Source organism: Dasypus novemcinctus, chromosome 12 (genome assembly GCF_030445035.2).
Source record: "Dasypus novemcinctus isolate mDasNov1 chromosome 12, mDasNov1.1.hap2, whole genome shotgun sequence".
NCBI classification, from domain to species: domain Eukaryota; kingdom Metazoa; phylum Chordata; class Mammalia; order Cingulata; family Dasypodidae; genus Dasypus; species Dasypus novemcinctus.
The window spans coordinates 63,627,678-63,647,056 of record NC_080684.1 but is presented as its reverse complement, the minus strand read 5'-3'; the positions used below and the strand labels follow the sequence as shown (position 1 = coordinate 63,647,056).

Here is a 19,379-nt window from a genome sequence, read left to right as displayed (position 1 = left end):
ATTGCAGAACATAATGAAAATTGTGGAAAAACAATTAAAAGAACCTATAAACTACACGAAACTAAAACTAATAATTCCATTAGAGGGAGAGTGAAAAACAGAGATATTTTGAGTTGCACTTATTAGTACCCATTCTTGACTCTGACATAGATTGGGATATAGACTTGCTTGGGGAGGAGCAATTCTATAGCAATTCACCTGAGTGGTCCCTGAGGCAGTAGGGAAAGGAAAACATTCTAACTTTTACAAAGAGCTTGTCAGAATTCTGTATAAGGCTAATGGGTTTTTAGTAATATGTCTAGTAACTACCCCAATGCCAGTCCTCATATTCATATCTTCTGTCCTCCATCCCCATCATCCTTCTTGTGGTCAAACATAATGGGATTAGCTTGCATCCCTGTGCAAACCACACATGAGACATACGATTTGCGTTCAAAAGTTGACCAACTCTCTAAAAAGAAATTTCAGATGGGAAAATGTTGATATAGAACAGTTTATATAAGTTGCTGTGCCACTGCTTTGTGTTTGACATTAAAGGGTCCATTCAGAAAATTTAGAAAAATCTAAAAAGTAAAAATAATACAGAGTACAATTATATCTACAGCCCCCTTAACCAAATAGACTGTCATTCTTTGTAGCTTGTAACGTATGGTACATGTACCATGTGTAAGAGTTTGCAATATTCTAAAATATGTCATTATGGGGCACTAACACATAAAGTTATTGAAAATATACCACCCTTAAAATAGAAATCTTTCATATAACCAGCCCACAAGTGATATAGCTCAGTGAGTAAAGTTAGAGTGGACATACCAGAGATACTCATTTCTTTGTCAAGGTTCCCAAGTGCCACAATAAATATAACACACGAAACTTAATAGCCATGATTTTAAGAATTAATCTCCAGAGAGCATTAGACTAACAATGAAAACCCTATGTATTTTAGTTTCAGTGAGCTGTAACTCTTACCATAGCCCTCTACTTTTGTTATATATGTTGATTTTTTGAAAGGAAGGTTTTGCCTAATACACTCCAGTAAGAATTAAAAATGATCTAACTTATGCTGGAACAACCACATAAACCTAAAGAGATCATAGAGTGCTATGATTTTAATATGATTGTAGATTGCTTATGTTGACCACTGGCATATGATTTCAAAATATAATAACTTAGTTTTCTAAGAGTAGTATTAGAAAATAGTTTATGTTACATTTTTGTGTTATATCTCACATATATTTATTAATATTTTGGAATTTAAATTTTATTGTGAAAATCTTTTAAAATTTTTAATACCTTCAGTTATTAAGTAATTCAAAGAATGAAGTCGAAAATTCAGAAGGGAGAAGGATTGGAAAATATATAGTGCTTGGTTTTGCAAATAAGATTTTATTAAAATTTGTAAATGAGTGAAAAGGAAAGGAATAATGATTTTAGATCTTTAAAGAACATTTAAGATAGGTCATTGTATAATTTCCTGTATGAACATAAAATCTGTTTAGAAATCCTAGAGTTTGTCATACTGGGTTTTAAATAATTCATTTTTGGCATTTTGTTAAATATTTCTTGTTAAGAAGAAACAAAAGAAAAAAGAAAAGAGTGTGTGTGTGTGCGCTTTTCTTGTTCTACCTAAATATAACTTCTGGCTATGGTATTTATTAATAATCTATCACTACTGCCGAAGACTGTCTCTTGGGCCAAAAAGTGCAGAACCAGAGGTTAAGAATAATTCAGTATATTGGGAAAGATTTCTGGGAGCTCCCACCCCTGGTGTTTTGTATGAACTCTGCTAGCCATCAGTAGGTAAAAATAATTACCTCTGTATATAGTGTGACTTCCATGTCCAGTAACTATTTTCAGAATCTGATACACATTATACGTAACAAAGTCTAAAGGGAGCTTAAGGAGGTGAATGTTAAGAACGTGATATTATACTGAAGAAAATAAAGCACAGAGAGGAAAAGTAGCTCAATGAACTTAGAGGTGAGGGACTTGGAACCTGAACCAAGGTCTCTGTTACTTCAACGCTCATTCGCTTAATTACTGTATCCACTGCGTTCAGCATTCTTGATGTTGGATCAGATGAGCACCCCCCACCGCCCCGCCCCGTGTGATATATTATAGAACCCCTGAGCTGTTACCACATCTAGAGTTTGGTTGTTAATACTAACATGACTTTTGTGGTCATCAAGATCCTAGGGACTTGATACCAGTATAGAACATTTAACCTTTCCATCCTGGCCAAAAATCTAATTTGAGCAGTTTTACTTTGATGCTCTATTTTTGATTGGTTAAGCCATTCATCCTGTTTGACATTGTTGTGTAGTGTTGCTATGCTTACTTTAACCAGCTGTCACATTCCAGCCCAGAGGTGGGTGAAATGATTCTTATTTATATGCAATTCTGCAAGGGCTTCTAGAAGCTTTGGGTTGGCAATATGTCAACATGAAGGCATTTATCCTTTGAACATAGCAAGCCTAAGAGACTTTCACAATTCTTCATGTAACTTTACAAAAATTCCTTCTGCCACTCAAATGTCATCAGCTTGTTTTTATGCAATTATTTCTAGCTCTAATATTAAGCCTGCAATTGTTAAGAACTTTCCTATAGGAGATACCCAATTCTTCAGATTGAATTGGATCTAAATTTGTAATGGGACTACTCATATCATGTATCTTATCTTTCTGAAAGAGACTATAACGTTTTTAAAAGGATGAATGTTCTGATCTACAATTAGATATGAAGAGAAGTTTGAATTCCTCCAGTAGATGTTAAACTCATAGTATACATAGTAATAGGAGGATGTAAACACTCATTCACTGAGCATTTATTTTATACCCTGTATGTGGCTAAAGCAATACTAGATGCCAATAATACAGAGAAGAACTGAACTCAGTCCTGCATTCAGAGAGCTCATGACTAGTAGAAAATAAAACAAATAAATGAAGCATACATTAAATACTCTTAAGCCACAAAATCACATTCTCCCCAAAAATATGCTAACCTCTAAAAGGAGTGGAGTTTGGCTTTAATTACCCAGAAATCACCTCAATTCTCCACCTCACTTTCTTTTGTAGATGGTTCATCTTCCTCTTCAGAGATGGAAAATTATTTTAAACATAATTTTTAAAAATAAGTAATTTATTCAATAAAATGTCCATACCTACAGCAATCAATGTTTTCATCGTCATGTACACAAAACTTCCAGGTGACCAGTTGTTTCACTTGAACTTTCACTTCTTAACATGTCATATTAATGTTGGTCATAGAACAAGTTTGATTAAAAGGCCTTATCTTCAGTGATAAATTAACATTCATTTTTTGAGTTATATTTACTCTAACCTGTAGGCACATTTTTTCAAAAAATCAAAATATATTTATTTTATGTTTGCACCATTATTTAATTGCAGCAATATGGTTTTTTTTTCAAAATTGAGTCTCTTAAAATGCAATGTTAGGTGAAATATGATTGTTTAGGAGAATAACATACACTTTTAGTTAACTGAATATGGTATTACAGTGCTTCACTTTTTATATCACAGTTTAACTGTGCACAGAAGGAAAGCATTAACATTTAATTGTCTGTGAAGTATTTTCAAAGAATTACCTTTGATGTGAAAAAAAATTATAGTTAACTTAGAGCACTGTAATGCTGTAAGCTTGAGATACCCAACCCAATGGGAATTCTTTGAAAAGAAAAGAAACTGTAGTAATAGTTCTTTAAATGTATCTCTGATAACATGAAGCTTTTGATTTCTTCATTGCTTGTTCTTATTTATTACAATGTCCACCTATCTGCTGTTCCACTATTCATATTTTAATGATCACGTCAACACTGGCAACCTGATTAACCATTCTCTAGTAACAAAGTAAGAAATAATAATTGGTACATGCCCAACCTGAGTTAATGCAATGTTCTTCATCTGTATGAAAGTAAAAAAGGGAGTCAGTTAAAAGTTTCTCAATCTTTGATGGCAATGTATCATGTAACCTTAACATCTGGATTTTACTCTTTATACCCAGATGTCTGGCATCATGCAGACACAACTTCAGTGGTTCAATCAGTCAACAACATTTTTTTGAGAACCCCCCCCCCCTTTTTCTGTACAATTCAGCAAGGGCTAAAAGACAACATCACCTCAAGCATGGGCTATTAGGAAATCCTCTTAATTAGGCCTCTTCCCTCCCCCTCTACCCGCTCCCCACTCCAAACTACCAGAATATTAAAACCTCATTTTCAAGATCTTAGTTACTTACTTAAAATACTTACCTTAACTCTGGTTTTAACTGAATTCTCTAGTTTCTGCATAGGACTGTAATAGAAGAGTTTACAAGAACCCCAAGTATAAATTGATCATGCCATTTACCCTTTCTGGATATAAAACTTTATCCAGTTTTAGCATGGAGTTGGTAATACCTTCTCTAGCTGTTTTTATGATTAGTTAATGTAATGGGTATAATGTATGTCAGACTCTGAAAATAGTTCCTAGTTCCTAGTAGGTACTCCATGCATGGAGGTCATTATTTTTATCTATTTATAATAACATTAACAATAGATGGAAAACTCAGTTTCTAGTAGAAAATAAATGTTTACTAAATGTCCTTTCTTAAACTTAGCACCACATTCCCTTGACTATAAGATGTCCATTTTGAAATAACTTTTTGAGTGAAAAAGAAATCCTAATTCATTAAATGTAGCCAAAGACTAAAACACAGATTTAATAAATGTTACAGTGTAAAAAAGTATGCTTATTGAGGATATATACTCTTGTTTCTATTGCCACTCCTACTAATATTATTAAAAATATCCTATACCTTATATGCCAAGTAAACTAAATTAATTGATTTAAGAGAAAAGGAGGAATACAAAATGATTCTAAAATATTGGACAGGCTTATTTATGTATAGGATGTCACAAAATGAAATAGGATATATAGGGAAAGACTGTGAGTTCAATATTTTCCGTGTTGAGATTGCCGTCAAGAGAAAAATGCTTAGTTCATCATTGAAAATATGAATGTCCCTCTAAAGAAAACCCGCAGAAACATTTGGAAGGTGTTTAAATTTTATTCTTTTAATTGCAGATTCACTCAAGCTAAGAAATAGGATTCATGAGGAGAAATAAGATGAATTACTTGAGCCCATGGATACTACAGCTGGAAGATATTTCTATAATCAGGATATTTCCAAAGATCCCCACATGTGGAGTTTGTGAGTCACCACCCTAAGGATCAACCAAATTATACTTTTTAAAAAAGTTATCATTTGGTGGATATTTATTATATATTTTATATACATTTATATATTTTATATATTTTATTATATATTATTATATATTTGACACTATGCTAAGCATTTTATATGCCTTATTTCTGCAATTCTAACAACATTTCCAGTATTTATATACTATTATTAACCACACTGTAAATGAGGAAACAACTTTTGTATAGTTTTTTGTTTTTGTTTTTTTGTTTGTTTTAGGAGGTGCTGGGGATTGAACCAGGATCCTCTTACGTAGGAAGCAGGTGCTTAAGCTCTGAATGACACCTGCTCCCCGAGGCAACAGCTTTTGAGAATGTAGGTGATTTATCTAAGTTCCCACAGCTGATTAATGATACAACTGGGACACAACCTTAGCTCTTGTCCAGGGTTGTAGACCTACCGTGAATAGTAGGCACATAGTGGCTCTCTTCTATTCTGTCTCCAAATACATGGTTTCAGTAACAGTTGGCTTTTTTGCTTTGCTTCTATTTCCCCATAATTTCAACATATGCATTATGACCCATCATAATCTTTTCAGTGATGTTCACATCATGATCTTTCAATTAGTTTCCACAATCAACTAGTGGTTTCTTTTTCTGTTTCTGAGTTTGAACTCCTGAGAACAGGGATCTATTTATCTCCACAAATATATTTGAACCAAACTATGCATTTCATTAATGTTGATCAGCGTATGGATTGCCTTCCCTCAGGTCAGATGCCAGCCTCTAACAAATTAACAGCTACTAAAAAGGCAGATCAGATTATCAGAGGCTCCATGGGGAGTAGCTTCCCTTCAAAGGAGGTATGGATATGGCAATAGTAGAAATATCATAAAAGAAAGGTAAGAGTGAAGGTATGGAAGTAGAAAAGGTCCTCACTGGACCAAAATAAGAAAAGTTCACCCAACTCAACCCAAGGAAACAAATGTTTCAAAACAATGCAAGGTACTGAAGGTGGGGTAAGGTATGGGATCCCTGTATGATGATATGCATGTTTGATTTGTAAGTTCACAACTTTTACTATACACTTACTGTTTATGTATTTACATGTATAAATGATATGCATCAATAAATTTTATTTTTAAAAGATTGGCCAGAATAAGAGAAACCAGAGGAAGAAATTAACATGAAAGGTAAAGAAAGGAAAATAGTATCAAGGAATTTTGTGAAGAAGAGAGTTTGAAGAATGAGATTCCACAATAACAAATGCTTCAAGATCAATTCTTTCATTCATTCAACAATGACAACAACAATTATCAGATCCTATTAGAGTCCAGGCCACAGTGTTGAGCAAGAATAGGTCCTTGCTCTTGTGGAGTTTACACTCTAATGGAGGAAACAAATATAAATAATCACCCAAAGAATGCATAATTGCAGTGATGAGACATGCTACAGAGAAGAAGTATATAGTAATTTTTTTCTTTTTTTCTCTCTCTTATTTTTTTTAATGTTACATTCAAAAAGTGTATAGTAATTTGAGAGCAAAGACTAAGAGGACTTGATCCAGTGAGAGATTTCAGGGAAAACATTCCTGAGAATTAAGGCTTGAGCTGAAATAAAAGTGGGAATTGACTAGGTTAAGTGGAGGGAAGAAGAACATTCCAGGCAGAGAGGACAGAATGTGCGAAACCTCTGGCAAGAGGGAACATGATGACTAATAACTATCCCTTAAATGGCTGGAGTGGGGACTTTGACCAGTAAGGAGTATTGCCAGAGTGGAAGATGCAGAATTTTGAGGGTCAAGTTAATGAATTTCCCCTGCCATTACCCAATGTACAATAACCTGAGAGGGAATGCAGGTGGATGAAATGATCAGATGAATATTTTGAGAGGATTACACCCCCTGCAATATGCAGAAGAAGTCAAATGCAGATGCTGTGTAGGATTCTTTCTATTTCAATTAACAAAGATTGCACTCATTCTGCTTTAAGAAAGAAGATCATTTGTTGGCTCCAAAACTGTAAAATGCAACCAAGAGCAGATATTCAGGCATTTGGGGATCTGGATACACGATGCTTTCAGTAATAGCTCTCTCTCCATCTCAGCTATTCTTTTGACTGTGTTGGCTTCATAATTAGGCAAGATCTTCTCTCCTGAGATGGGAGCAAGATGGCAGTTGGTAGCTCAGAGTAAAGTATTTCATATACTATTACCAGCAGAAAAAAATAACTTCTTTTTCCCAGGATCATTTATTTGAACAAGTTGAGTGACATGTGCCACGAGACAATATTTATGTTCAGGGGGAGAGGTGACACTGAGTGTCAGGCCTGAATGACTGGTTCATTCTGGAGCCAGGTAGTAAGCTCATTCTCTTCTGAAACACATGGCCTGAGAGAACAGGACAGTCCCCAAAGGAAAACTTGGAAGCTGTTGCCAAAGCTAGGGGATCGAGAGTAAATATGGAATCACAGGGTAAAGCAACCTTCTGACATTCATGGAAGATATAACCATAGTGTCTGTGCTAAGGGAGGATATTTGAGAAGTAGTTAGAAGAGCAGATTGACGGGGTTTTGTAATCAATTGGACAAAGGGGTAAGAGAGATTGAGGTATCAGGAATAACTCCTAAATTTCATGTTTAATAATTGATGAAGTCATTCATTGACAGTGTTCATGCAAAAAGGGTGCCAGATTTAGAGATAGAGGAGAAAGATAATGAGTTTAATTCAAAACACGCTCAGTTGGAGTTGCCAGTAAGAGATCCACAAGAAATGAAGAAAATAATTAGATATACAGGTCTAAAGATCAGGCAAGACATCTGGGCTGGGTGTAAGCTAGCACAGAGCTGGAACATGCCACTGATTTCAAGGTTATCAGTGACCTCAGAGTACAATATAGGCAGAAGCCAGATTGCAGCCTGTGAAATGGGTGAAAGGTAAGGAAATAGAGACAGCAAGTCTTTATGAGTCTTTGTGATAGATTGAATATGGCTGCACATTCATTACTATCTCTTCCATTGCAAACTCGAGTTTAATTTGGTTGGTTTGGGCATGCCTTTAGTAACTTGGCCTGATCAGGAGACTGCAGCAGAAGTAATGTTCTGGGACTTTCAAAGTCTAGGCTATAAGAACCTGGTAACTTGTCTAGACCAGCTGGTACATATACTGGAGAAAGCCCAAATAAGTCCCCTTCCTGAGTTATTGACCCACAAAATAATTGCAAAAATAAAATTGCTGCTGCAAGCCAGTGAGTCACGAGTTATTTACTGTGGAGCAATAGGTAACTGGAACATCTTTATGAGGTTCATGTTGGAAGCAAAGAGAAATAAGGGGAAGTATTATTTTTATTGAATATCTAGAGTGTGCTAAGCATAGGAGAGAGATGTAAGGAAGGATAAAACAAGACCACAGGAGATAGGCTATAAGAGAGAAGGCTATGAGAAGGCTATGAGAAGGTTTTATCCCTGCTATTTCTCTCTTGGACACTGAAACCTCTTCTTCACTTGCAGATTCCACACACACTTGCCACCTCCAATCCATTCTCCACAGAACTTGTTAGAGTGATCTTTTAAAAAATGGAATTGATCTGACACAAGATTAGTTACAGGAGTATAATAATTCAATAAGCTGTACATTTGTCATATAATTTTTGCATTAGTTTTTTACTTGACAATAAAAAGTTTAACAACCACAAAAAAATTAGATTGCATCGATCCCCTTCTTAAAAACTCTGAACTGCTCCTGTGAAATTTGGAAAAAAATGCCTTGCCTCTAAATAGACTATGAGAGTCTGTAACATCTTGTCCCCATCAACCCTCCACCCACTCACCTGAATCTGTTCCTCACGCTCATACTTTTCTTGGCTCTTGAAACAGAAAATGTTTTCTAAAAAGGCATGTTTAACTATCAAAATTGTTAACAATCATTATGAATTTTAAGGAAAGGAATTAAATATTTTCACAAGCAGCATGGAAACATGGCAGACACCATGGAGCATTCTTGAAGAAGTTTGCATAGACCCTGATGAAATAACTGTGCTTCTTTGTGACTCCTTTCCCATAGGCTATAATTATCCTTTCAAACAAACATATTGTTTGCCCTCCCTTGGACAGGCTACACATACTTCATGCTCATTTCGCTGGTCTTTGAGATGCACTCCTTCTGACAACCATTTGTTACTGTTTGTCATTTCAGTATATTTTCACAGTACATTGTAGTTTCCCCATTGGGTTGAAGGGGAGTTAGCTTCAATCCAAAAGAATAGGGAACTCTTTCTTAGATCTGAATCAGTCTATTCCTTGACAACACAATGGAACCAACACACAGAGGGGCATTGGGGATACCTCATTTATGCCTTTATATTAGAAAACTGAGGCTCCAAGAACCAAATATCTCTCCTCAAACAAACAATTTATAGCATCCCTAAAGCCACAATAAAAAAATTAAGAGTGGAAGTTCAGACATAAGAGAAAAAGAAGAAACAATTATTATTTGATGGAATACTATTCTTAAGGTATTTACCTATATTCTTTTTGTCCCCTGATATCAGATATATTCTCTAAATCTTATGTCAAATACAGTCCACCCACTAATTTAGGTTGGGCACTGTCTTTTATGTACTACACCATAACAGAAAAGTTGCATTAGGCTAATAGCACAATTTCAATATGGAATTTAATATTTTAAATAAAATGCTTCATATTTTTCTTTAATTGTTTCACATGTATTATTATCTCCCTAAATAATCTGTACATCTTTTGAATACAGAGATAATGTATATTTCCTTGGACTCATTCCTTACAGCTGAGGTTGGTTTCAAGCTCTGGACCTGAAAAAGCCCAGTTTTAAGTTTAGGCTTTACAACATGCCAACTGTATATTCTAGGGCACATTATAAAATTCCTTAAACCCCAGTTTCATTTTCTTTATTTGCGTAATGATAAGCAGTCTATCATGGCTACTTGCTGCTTTATCATTAGTGCTCACTTAAAATGTAGACAAGTGAATTAAGTAGCATAAAGGGAAATCGAATTTGGGTTATTTTCCCCTTTAAAAGGCTTATTTTTTTAATAAGGTTTTAACACCAAAATAATAGCAGTCACTGTTCATAATCATATCACGAGCTATCATTTATTCCATTTTACAGATGTGGCAACAAATTTCAAAGGTAAAGAGAGCAATATAATAATAATTTTAGATCCAGTTTAGATTTTACATTAAAATTCAGATCTTTTGCTCAATAAAAGTACCATGGAAAACAATTAATTCACTAGTCAACTAAAATATCAGAACTTTTAAAAAGAAATAAATTTGATTTCTGTGGTTTTTGTAAAGATATAAGAAGGTTCAGTGGTAATATTTTCAGTGATAATTTGCCATTTGAGCAGGACTTTTCTGAAGTTACAAATGCTGTCATCTCATATCATTCCTGGAAGTGCCAGCTCTGCAAGACAGTGAATTCAATTACCACTTTAATGTAGTAACTGTCTAACTTCAAAGAGAAAATTTTAGGAAATACCACTCTCAGATTAAATATTTGTAGGAATGCCATCTTAAAGAAGATCTTATGAATATAATGTAGCCACTAATTTAATCTGATCTACATTTTTCAGATGAGAAGAAAATATAGACAATCAGGACACCTTGATTTATATAGCAAGTTGCCTCCAAACAGCACTTTTCCCATTTCCATAATGTCATTGGACTCAGTTTTCCTATGTAAACCAGTGAGCTTGCATACCCAAGGCCTGGGGAGAAAGGAGTCTCTTAACTGTTATTTCCTGGTACTCTATTCCCGATCAAGTCTGCAGGTGGGGGAAGGGAACATTGTCCTGATGTGCTTAGATATTTGTCCGTTGGTTGCATGTTTTCCGCAAGCCGAGTTTGCGTGGTCTGATAAAAGTTCAGAGTCAGTCCAACTGTTCACTCCAAGAGATTTATAAATGGCAAGATCCTTTACTTGAATCTTTTGCCTGTCCTACTCCTTCCTGCCGCCTCGCACACTTCCTTTCTCGGAGAAAGTTCCTCGTTTCTAGATCTGGATCCTTGGAAAGCAAATTTTCAAAGGCCCTTTGTCAAAAAGAAGTATGTCACTGCATATGATTCTCGTGCTGAGCTATTTACTGAGAAGGCAGGCTTCAAATCAGTGCATTAGAAATGAGATGGATTCAGCAACCTAGCATGTAGAATATTATCTTTAATCACACATTTATGATCACGAATATTAAATTCGGGCCACTGTAAAACTCTCAACTAAATAGTCTGAGTTATTAGTCAATGAAAATATCAAATATACATGCAAAGTTAGAGATGTAATTGGAGTGTGGAAAGGTATTTTTTTATTCATTTGAATTATAAATTGCATTATATCTCTGCTTAATTATATTAAATGAATCAGAATATGATAATGTGTTTGACATTGAACTTTAAAAATGAATCTGTCTTTGGATCTTTTCTTTCATTCTGATTCTACTAATAACATGAAAACGCCATCCTCTCCATAGAAATATAAAAAGGAGAAATTAAATGTACCTAGCATAGTGTCTAGCAGAAGTGAATCACTCAAATTTATATGTCAAAGCTATATATGAACCTTTCCTATGTCCTCTTGAATTCTCTTAACCTGAAAACTTCATCCTCCTAAATCATGGATAAGGACTTATATGTGGCCTAAAAATCAGCAAACCTGGTGACTGGACAAGTACATGAAATCACATCTGAGAGTAGAGGAAACCTTTTGAAAACGCACCACTGCCAAGTTTTGTTTAATTAATGTAAGTAACCACAAACCCTGAGCAATTTTAAATTAATGGAGAAATTAGAGGATGAAACAATTGCCTATATTTGCTCTCTGTGAAGTTGTGTTTAGATGCTTCTAGGAATAATTCATTCTCTCTATCTCTCTCTCTCTAGGTAAGTACTTATAAGATTATCCCAATAATTGTCTCAAACTTATCCTCCACTTAATATTTTTTTCTTTTCATAACTTTTTAAGGGAGATTTATGATGGTGACACATGAAAGATGATGTCCATCATATATGCACACAAACACACACACACAATAATAGAATTAATAAAATAAACTTTAAGAGGCTACAAAAAAGAGAAATGCAGTTGCAATCTATTTTACTTTAATATAGTTTATGTAAGTTTCCTTATTTGAGAATCCTAACAAGATAAAAACTTGGCCCAATACCTTTAAATATTTTATTGACAACATTGGTATATTAATATATCAAGATATTTTCTGGCAGATAAAGAAGTAAATATGAGTTCTAATGAACTCTCTATATTAAAATGATGATGTAATGTTGTATATTCTTTCTGTTTAAACATATGTCATTGTCCTGAATAATTTCTAACCCCTCTCCGGACACACATTACTTGCTACTATATTATCTTATATTAAGATAAGGGAAAATTAATTTAGTAGACTACCTAGAAAAATGTTTCAGATGTCAATGTGGCATTTTGATAATGGCATCAACAGGACCTAAACTGGGTTAATGAGATGATAAATATTCAGATTTCTCTGCAAAGTCAAATATTTTCATGCTGTCAGCCTACCCTTAATGATTTCATGCCAGTGACTGCTAATTCTGTAGTGGTGCTCTTTCAAAAAATCATGAACCAAGATATTTCTTCTAATAAGCAATTTTATTTATGGTGGAATTTTCAAAATTTCTTATATCTTGAAATTATCCACAAAGTACTATTAAAAAGATGCATTTCTTATAAGAAAATATCAATATATATTGCATTAGGCAGTATTGTTATTTTTTTTAATACAATATAACTAAATGCTTAAAGGGAAAAGCAAAAGTTAAATATATTTAAAATTCCCTGTAACTGGTTCCCAGCTCTTCTAATGTTTTGAAGAAGGAAAAAAATGAAGATTTAAACACCAGAGATAATATTGTGATAAGCAATATTTATAAAAATTATAAGTTAAGCATTGCAGCAAGCTACCTTCAATGAATTTCCTCTATTAGAAATAATATTATTGTACATAGAGCAAACAAAGAAAGAAATGAAAATGAAATAAAAGTATTAATTGCAAGGGTGACTTTTTAGTTAAATATAGTTTCTTATAAAGTGGCAAAATAATATTTACAAATTTACAACTGAAAGGAAATCTTTATGTACAGGCAGCCTTGCTTTTGGATTCTTTGGGTCTCCTTCCTCCTTGTGAGGCGCTCATGGCAGAACCGATCTAGACTAGATTTTTAGTTCATAGCACATGATAGATGAGCCTGGAACTAGAGGCCCCTGGGGTTGTAGGCTGTGAATCGGTGCTGGGGACTGGGGAGAGAGAGGCAGGGTCCTGGAGAGGCAACACAGGTTGTTCTGAGGAGGTGATCCGATCCACTATGCTGGATAAGCAATCCAAGCTGGATAAGGAGCTTTTATCTGTGGCATATACTAAGGATGGAAGGAGAAAAGCATTACAAAAGATCATCTCCAGATAGACAGACTTCTTTACATTGCCCTTTAAGCTGTAGGTCTGTTCCTTTGATACCCAGAAGTGAGGTGATCACAGAAATCCTAGGGTAGAAATTTGCAGTGATTATCTAGCAATTCATGGTGTGTGGATGTTGGGGATGGAGAAGCTTCCTAGCAATATTTCAGACAAAAGTGCATGTGTGTGTGTATGTGCATGTGTCTGTTGGTAGGAATTTGGAGTGGAAGATGTGCATGTATTTCACTCTATCAAAGCCTCCCCATAACAACCATCGCTGCTACTGTCTGAAGAATGGACTCTGCTTTGATAAACTGTATTGTGAGTTTGAACTGGTCTAAACTTCTCTGAATTCTTACCATTTGGTACATCAGGACAGTAGACGCTGTCAAAACTGCTGCTCTTTCTGGACCAGACAGGACTGTTACATTCAGGCTATAATATATGACACAAAAGAAGAAGTTTGTTTGAGGTGTTGGCAAAAAGATGCGTTAAGCTAGGATAAGGCAGGGCTTGCCCACTGGCTTTATCAACTGACCCCTCTGAATCACCCATATTTCCTTGATTTAGGAAGGGTTAGCCCTCACCAAATTGTCAGGGCACTAAGGTCAATCGCTTGTGCTTAGAGAAGAGGAGAACTGCAAAAAGGGAAGAGGGGGGTGGAATTCATCAGCAATGTGCATTGGGTTAACCATGCAAAATGGATTGGGGTAGAAGGAAGCCACACTAATTCAGGGAGAGAACACTTTCCCAGGGCAAAAACACATTAAAACCTGGCAGTGTTGGAGGGAAACCCCCTTAGAAAAGAATGCATAACATCTCCCAGCCAAGTCTCAGCAGGGCAGTGACTGAGGTCATGAGATTTTTTCCCATTTCTTCATTATGTTACAAACTGTGGGGCAGTGGGTGATCATTGCTATTAGTGTGTGACAAAATCTGCTGGTCACTTGTTTTGCATATAAACCAAGTAATGCAGAAAACACCTTATTGACCATTCACATCTGCCTATCTCACACGTTCCTACAATATACACCTAGATCCTGGTAGGAAGTCAAATTTGAAACCCTGCTCCACAGCTACCTGCTCTCTGGCATCATTCTGAATGTGGACATCTTTCCTGTTACAGCAAGGGGTCTCCTCTGACTATCCACCAGGAACCCTAGACTATTTGGTTGTCACACGTGGTTTAAATGAGCTATCGGGATTTTTAGGAAAGATGAGGGTGGCTGGGTGGGTACCAGAGCTACCTCTTACCATGCCATCAGAGCAGTTGGAAGTGGGGCTGGTAGGCTCAGAGCAGCTCTGTCCCGGCAGGCTGTAGTAGTTCTCCACCTGCTCCCTCAGCAGCTCCTGCAGGCTCTCGATGTAGCGGATGGCGTTCCTGAGAATCTCCACCTTGGGCAGCCTCTGGTTGGGGTTGGTTGTGGTGCACCTCTTAAGCGTCTCGAAAGCCTGGTTGACCTTCTTCAGGCGCCTCCGCTCACGCATGGTGGCAGCCTTCCGCCGGTCCATGGTGGTGGACTTCCTCTTGCACGCCTTGCAGGCCCACATGAGGCAGTGGCCCGCTTGGTGGTGGCCAGTGGGCGCCCGCACGTGCTCATCCTCATCCGAGCCTTGCAGCTCTGCTTTGTGCGCCCCGAAGGCGGCCACTCGTGGCTCGAACTCGTCCCCGAACTCACCTTCGGGGGACGGGATACAAGAGCCGTCGTAGAAATACTCAGAAGGCGAGAACTGGCAGGCGTCCATCATGTCCATCCTGCCGCCGAGAGGCAGACGGTACCTGGACAGCAGCGGGAGCGGTGGAGGGGGAAGGAGGGCCTGCTGCGCCGCCGGCCGGCGAGATCCCGGGCGGAGCTCCCCTGGTGGCTTCCCCGGTAATTAACAAGGACAGAAGCCTGGCGACCCGGGTCGGAGGCGCTGGTGTTAGGGCTCTTTATATATTCTTGGGGCAGGGAGGCCCGCCCCAGTAGCCAAGCACTATTAGCATATCCCACCGCAAGCCCCGCGGGGGCTGTCTGGGCAAACCTCCGCCTTTCCTCTAGAGACAGTTTGCTGTTTACTGCCCCTTTCGACGCTAATGGTTTTTACTGCATTTCTGCTAGGGCCGGGGACCGCTGCCCAACTCCCTCACTTGCGCTCTCTCGATTACCTAAATCAAGCGGTCACTTAACGACTATCACAGGCAAAAGGAACGAAGGAAGTCCAATTTTTACTATTTCTCACGCATAGATAGATAGATAGATGATAGATAGGATAGATAGATAGATAGATAGATAGATAGATAGATAGATAGATAGATAGATAGATAGATAGATAGAACTCCCTATACTCATCTGACATCAAAATCCTAAAGCCCCTCAACCCAAACCCTCAACATGGGTAATCATTGTATTTTTAGGTGTTTGTTTCTCTTTCTCATGAACTTTAGTTATCTCAGGAAGTTTTGAGCCAATGGACTGAAGTAAGGGTTGCTAAGAAATCGAGGTGATATTTTCAATTGTGGAGCGAATCCAGAGGTGTTGGCTTTTATTAAGATTATTATAGTTTTTGTGTGTATTTTTTTGTTTGTTTGTTCTGTGACTCCCTCTCTTATATGAACTGAGATGGGAAGAATTCTGACCAGAATGCCATTTTATAGGCTTTAAGTTACTGGCGATGAATTGGAAGGCTCCTTGTCCCAAGACAGGTTCTCTCTGATTTCTCCTTGTGTCTGCTCATCTAAAAGGAGGTGGACACAAGAAGGACAGGTGAACCGGAAATGTCCTTCCTTGCTTGCTTCTTCCTTCCCCCTTTTGCAGGTATTTACCGAGGGCTTCCTCTGTGCCAGGCGCTCTCTAGATCCCGAGCAGGCCAGCGACCTACTGAGAGCGTCTCTAAGACCTGCAGTCAAAGTAGCCCAGTTTTTAGATGGCGAACTCCCCTTCCAGGGTCGCGTCTCCTTTCTCCCCTTTCCTTCTTCTCTGCCCTGTCATTTCTACAGACTAAACAGCCGAGCTGGGCTTTGGGGTCGCTAATTTTCTGCTTTCAGGCAAACTAACACCGTTACAGATGCGTCCCAGCTGCCGGTTCAGCAATCCTTCTCCACTCGTGTAAAATTTCTAACTCCTCAAATCCCGAGTAACTTCACACACGTTGGCGAAAAAGACATCCAGAAAAGCAATCACCGCAGGGTCTTTGAAACTTAGGTGGGGAGGAGAGAAGGGGATGTTGCCATTAAAGTGATAATGAATCTATTGAACAGCTTTTGCCAGATCTCCGCCACCTTTGACCCATTTCAGATGACTTGGCTGTTGATATTTAGGGAAATCAATTACTTAAGCTCTTCACAAATGAACTTAAGCAGCCCTGGGTTTTGCACCAGGGAGAGCGGCCCCACTAAGGGAAGAGGTAGTGTTCTCACCTCGATCTGTGCCATACAGTCTAATAAGTGTTGTGCCTCCAAATTTACGGAGATTGGGGTTCCTTTCCGTTTTATTTTCCGCAAAATTGTTTTAGGAGAGCAATGCTGGCTAACTGATTCTGCATCTGCAGGGACCAGAAAGAAAAGCGCTAACTTTTTTTCAGGGTGAGGTTTGCTCTCCGAAGTGAAGGTCGCGAAAACTCGGCGTGGGGAAGTGATGGATGGCGGTCGGCACGGTTTGCAGCGCCGTTCCCGTCGCTGTCACCGCTAAGGGGAAACAGCCACCCTTGAAAATCGGGCTCCTGCTCACAGCAATGGACTTCTGCTCACAGCAATGGACTTCTTAATCGCCCGGCCCGGGGGAAACCCATCCGCACCTTGTTTTGGTCTATTAACAAGGCAATGCCTTTGAAATGAGTATTGTATTCCGGGCTATACCAGATAAAGGAGTCAAGTTCCTGAAGGACTGGGGCAGCATCAAAGATGCCAGTCACAGTTGGTGGAAACATTTAAACTCAAATTAGTCTTTATCGCTGAAATACAAAAGTGGACAGATAATCTCATCCAAGAATTTAGCCATGTCCCACAGGTTCTGGTCTGCAGCAATATGATATTTCTTTGGCTGTGGAGTCCAGAGGCTGTGAAGTCCAGAGGTTAGCTTGTTTGCCCACAACTAAAATAAAGTTGTGCACAGATTTATAATTTGGGCACAAAGTTGGTCCTTAAAATTGAAATAGAAATAGAAGTCAGGCTTCCTATCACCAATCAGCTAATTTCTTTCCAACCAGATACTAATGTACTCTGTACCCAATCCCTTTAGCGTGGGATATTTGTAGCTAACAATTAATGATAGTTTACTATTTACAAAACCTTTTCCATGTATTAGCTCACTTTACAATTCCAAAGATCCTAGGGGAACCATTATAAACCCCATTATTTAAATGTAGGTAACCTGAACGCAGAGGGGCTAGGTGATTTGCTCCAAGTCACACAGGACTGGAAACTAGGTATCCTATTGCCAGAGCTGGAGCTCCTAGTAGTGGATTTTGTTTGTTTGCTTGTTTGTTTTCTTCTTCAATCAATCCCTGAGCTCAGTGAGCATCCTTTGTGATAGAGCAGAAACTCACTAAAGCTGGGGCAACCGACCTCTTTCGCTCCATTTCCATGCGATGGAAGACGCTGTCACTTAGGAGGCTCTATCAGTATGGTTGCTTTCAGAGGTTAGGGCTGTCTTAGGTAAAGTGATCTCAAAACAAATATCCCACAGTACTGCGGCCGAGTGGAACTAAAGAAGCCCAGAAAATACAAGCGCCTGGCAGCTTAATGAGACTTGCTGGGGGGGAGGAAACAGGGTCCTGATTTGAGGGTCCTTGGGATTCAAGTGCTGAAAATTGGATCCCAGAATACCAAAGTGAAAATGAGACAAAACTTTTAAGCTGCTGTCATGGAAAGGAAGAGAAGGATACATAAAAAATAATTTTAAAAATTAAGTAAAAAAGGGAAGCAATATACACAGAAGAAAGGAAGCCAGTGCCTCAAAGCTGACTGGGGTCCTCCAATTCAGTAGAGATCTCTCCCTGGAGAAATCTTGAGAAAGGTAAGTGGGAGAGTGGGTGAACGATAGAGAGATTTTTTTAAATGGAGAAATTGAACAGGACATTGGAGAAAATATTTAAATCACTTTTAAAAGCTCTAGTAGTTATGTGTCCCAGTTTTACACAAAGTTAGGTTATGTTGACTTTTGCCCCTGCCTTCCACTTTCTTTAGAGAAGTGAATTTCATACATGCAGAGAAAATTCACATTTATTTAATATGTAAATAGGCTGTTAGAAATAATATTCCAATACCTGCTGTCTGCTAGGAAAACCTTAAAATAGGCAGCTCAGGAGAAGACAATTTCACCACTTCTGGTATTGTAAATTAGTTTCCACTAAGATTCTGGTGAATGATATAGTTTCTTTTTTAATATTTTAAAATTCATCCTGAAAAAAATACATGCAGCATGTTTGCTTTTCTTACAATTTAGATTTGCAAGCCAGTTTTATTTGCCAAAGACCTTTAAGTAATGATCAAGTCTTTTTAAAAATAGAAGCTATTTTAAGCATTGCAGCAACTTCCTAGTGTTGATGGACAGACTACACCAGCAAAATGATGCTCAGAGCTTGCTTCCCTAGTAAATTTTGCCCATTCTAGGAATTTAGCATTATTGAAAATTCTCCTGGTTCCCTTGGAGGGAAAAACCAAACACATGTAGAACGATAAACCCATTTTAATTCATTTCTACCCTACCTGCGGCCCTGAATTCACTCCTGGAAAAAAAAGTTAT

General features: G+C 37.7%; 1 protein-coding gene across 1 annotated transcript; it reads right to left on the bottom strand.

The window, feature by feature from the left end:
* Window positions 1–12,953: 12,953 nt before the first annotated feature.
* MYF5 (myogenic factor 5) lies at window positions 12,954–15,545 on the bottom strand. The gene is made up of 3 exons (XM_004462244.4): window positions 14,908–15,545; window positions 14,013–14,088; window positions 12,954–13,616 (listed from the first exon to the last, which is right to left on the bottom strand). The coding sequence occupies exons 1-3, from the start codon at window positions 15,406–15,408 to the stop codon at window positions 13,426–13,428; spliced, it is 768 nt and encodes a 255-aa protein (XP_004462301.1). The 5' UTR covers window positions 15,409–15,545; the 3' UTR covers window positions 12,954–13,425.
* Window positions 15,546–19,379: the final 3,834 nt, after the last annotated feature.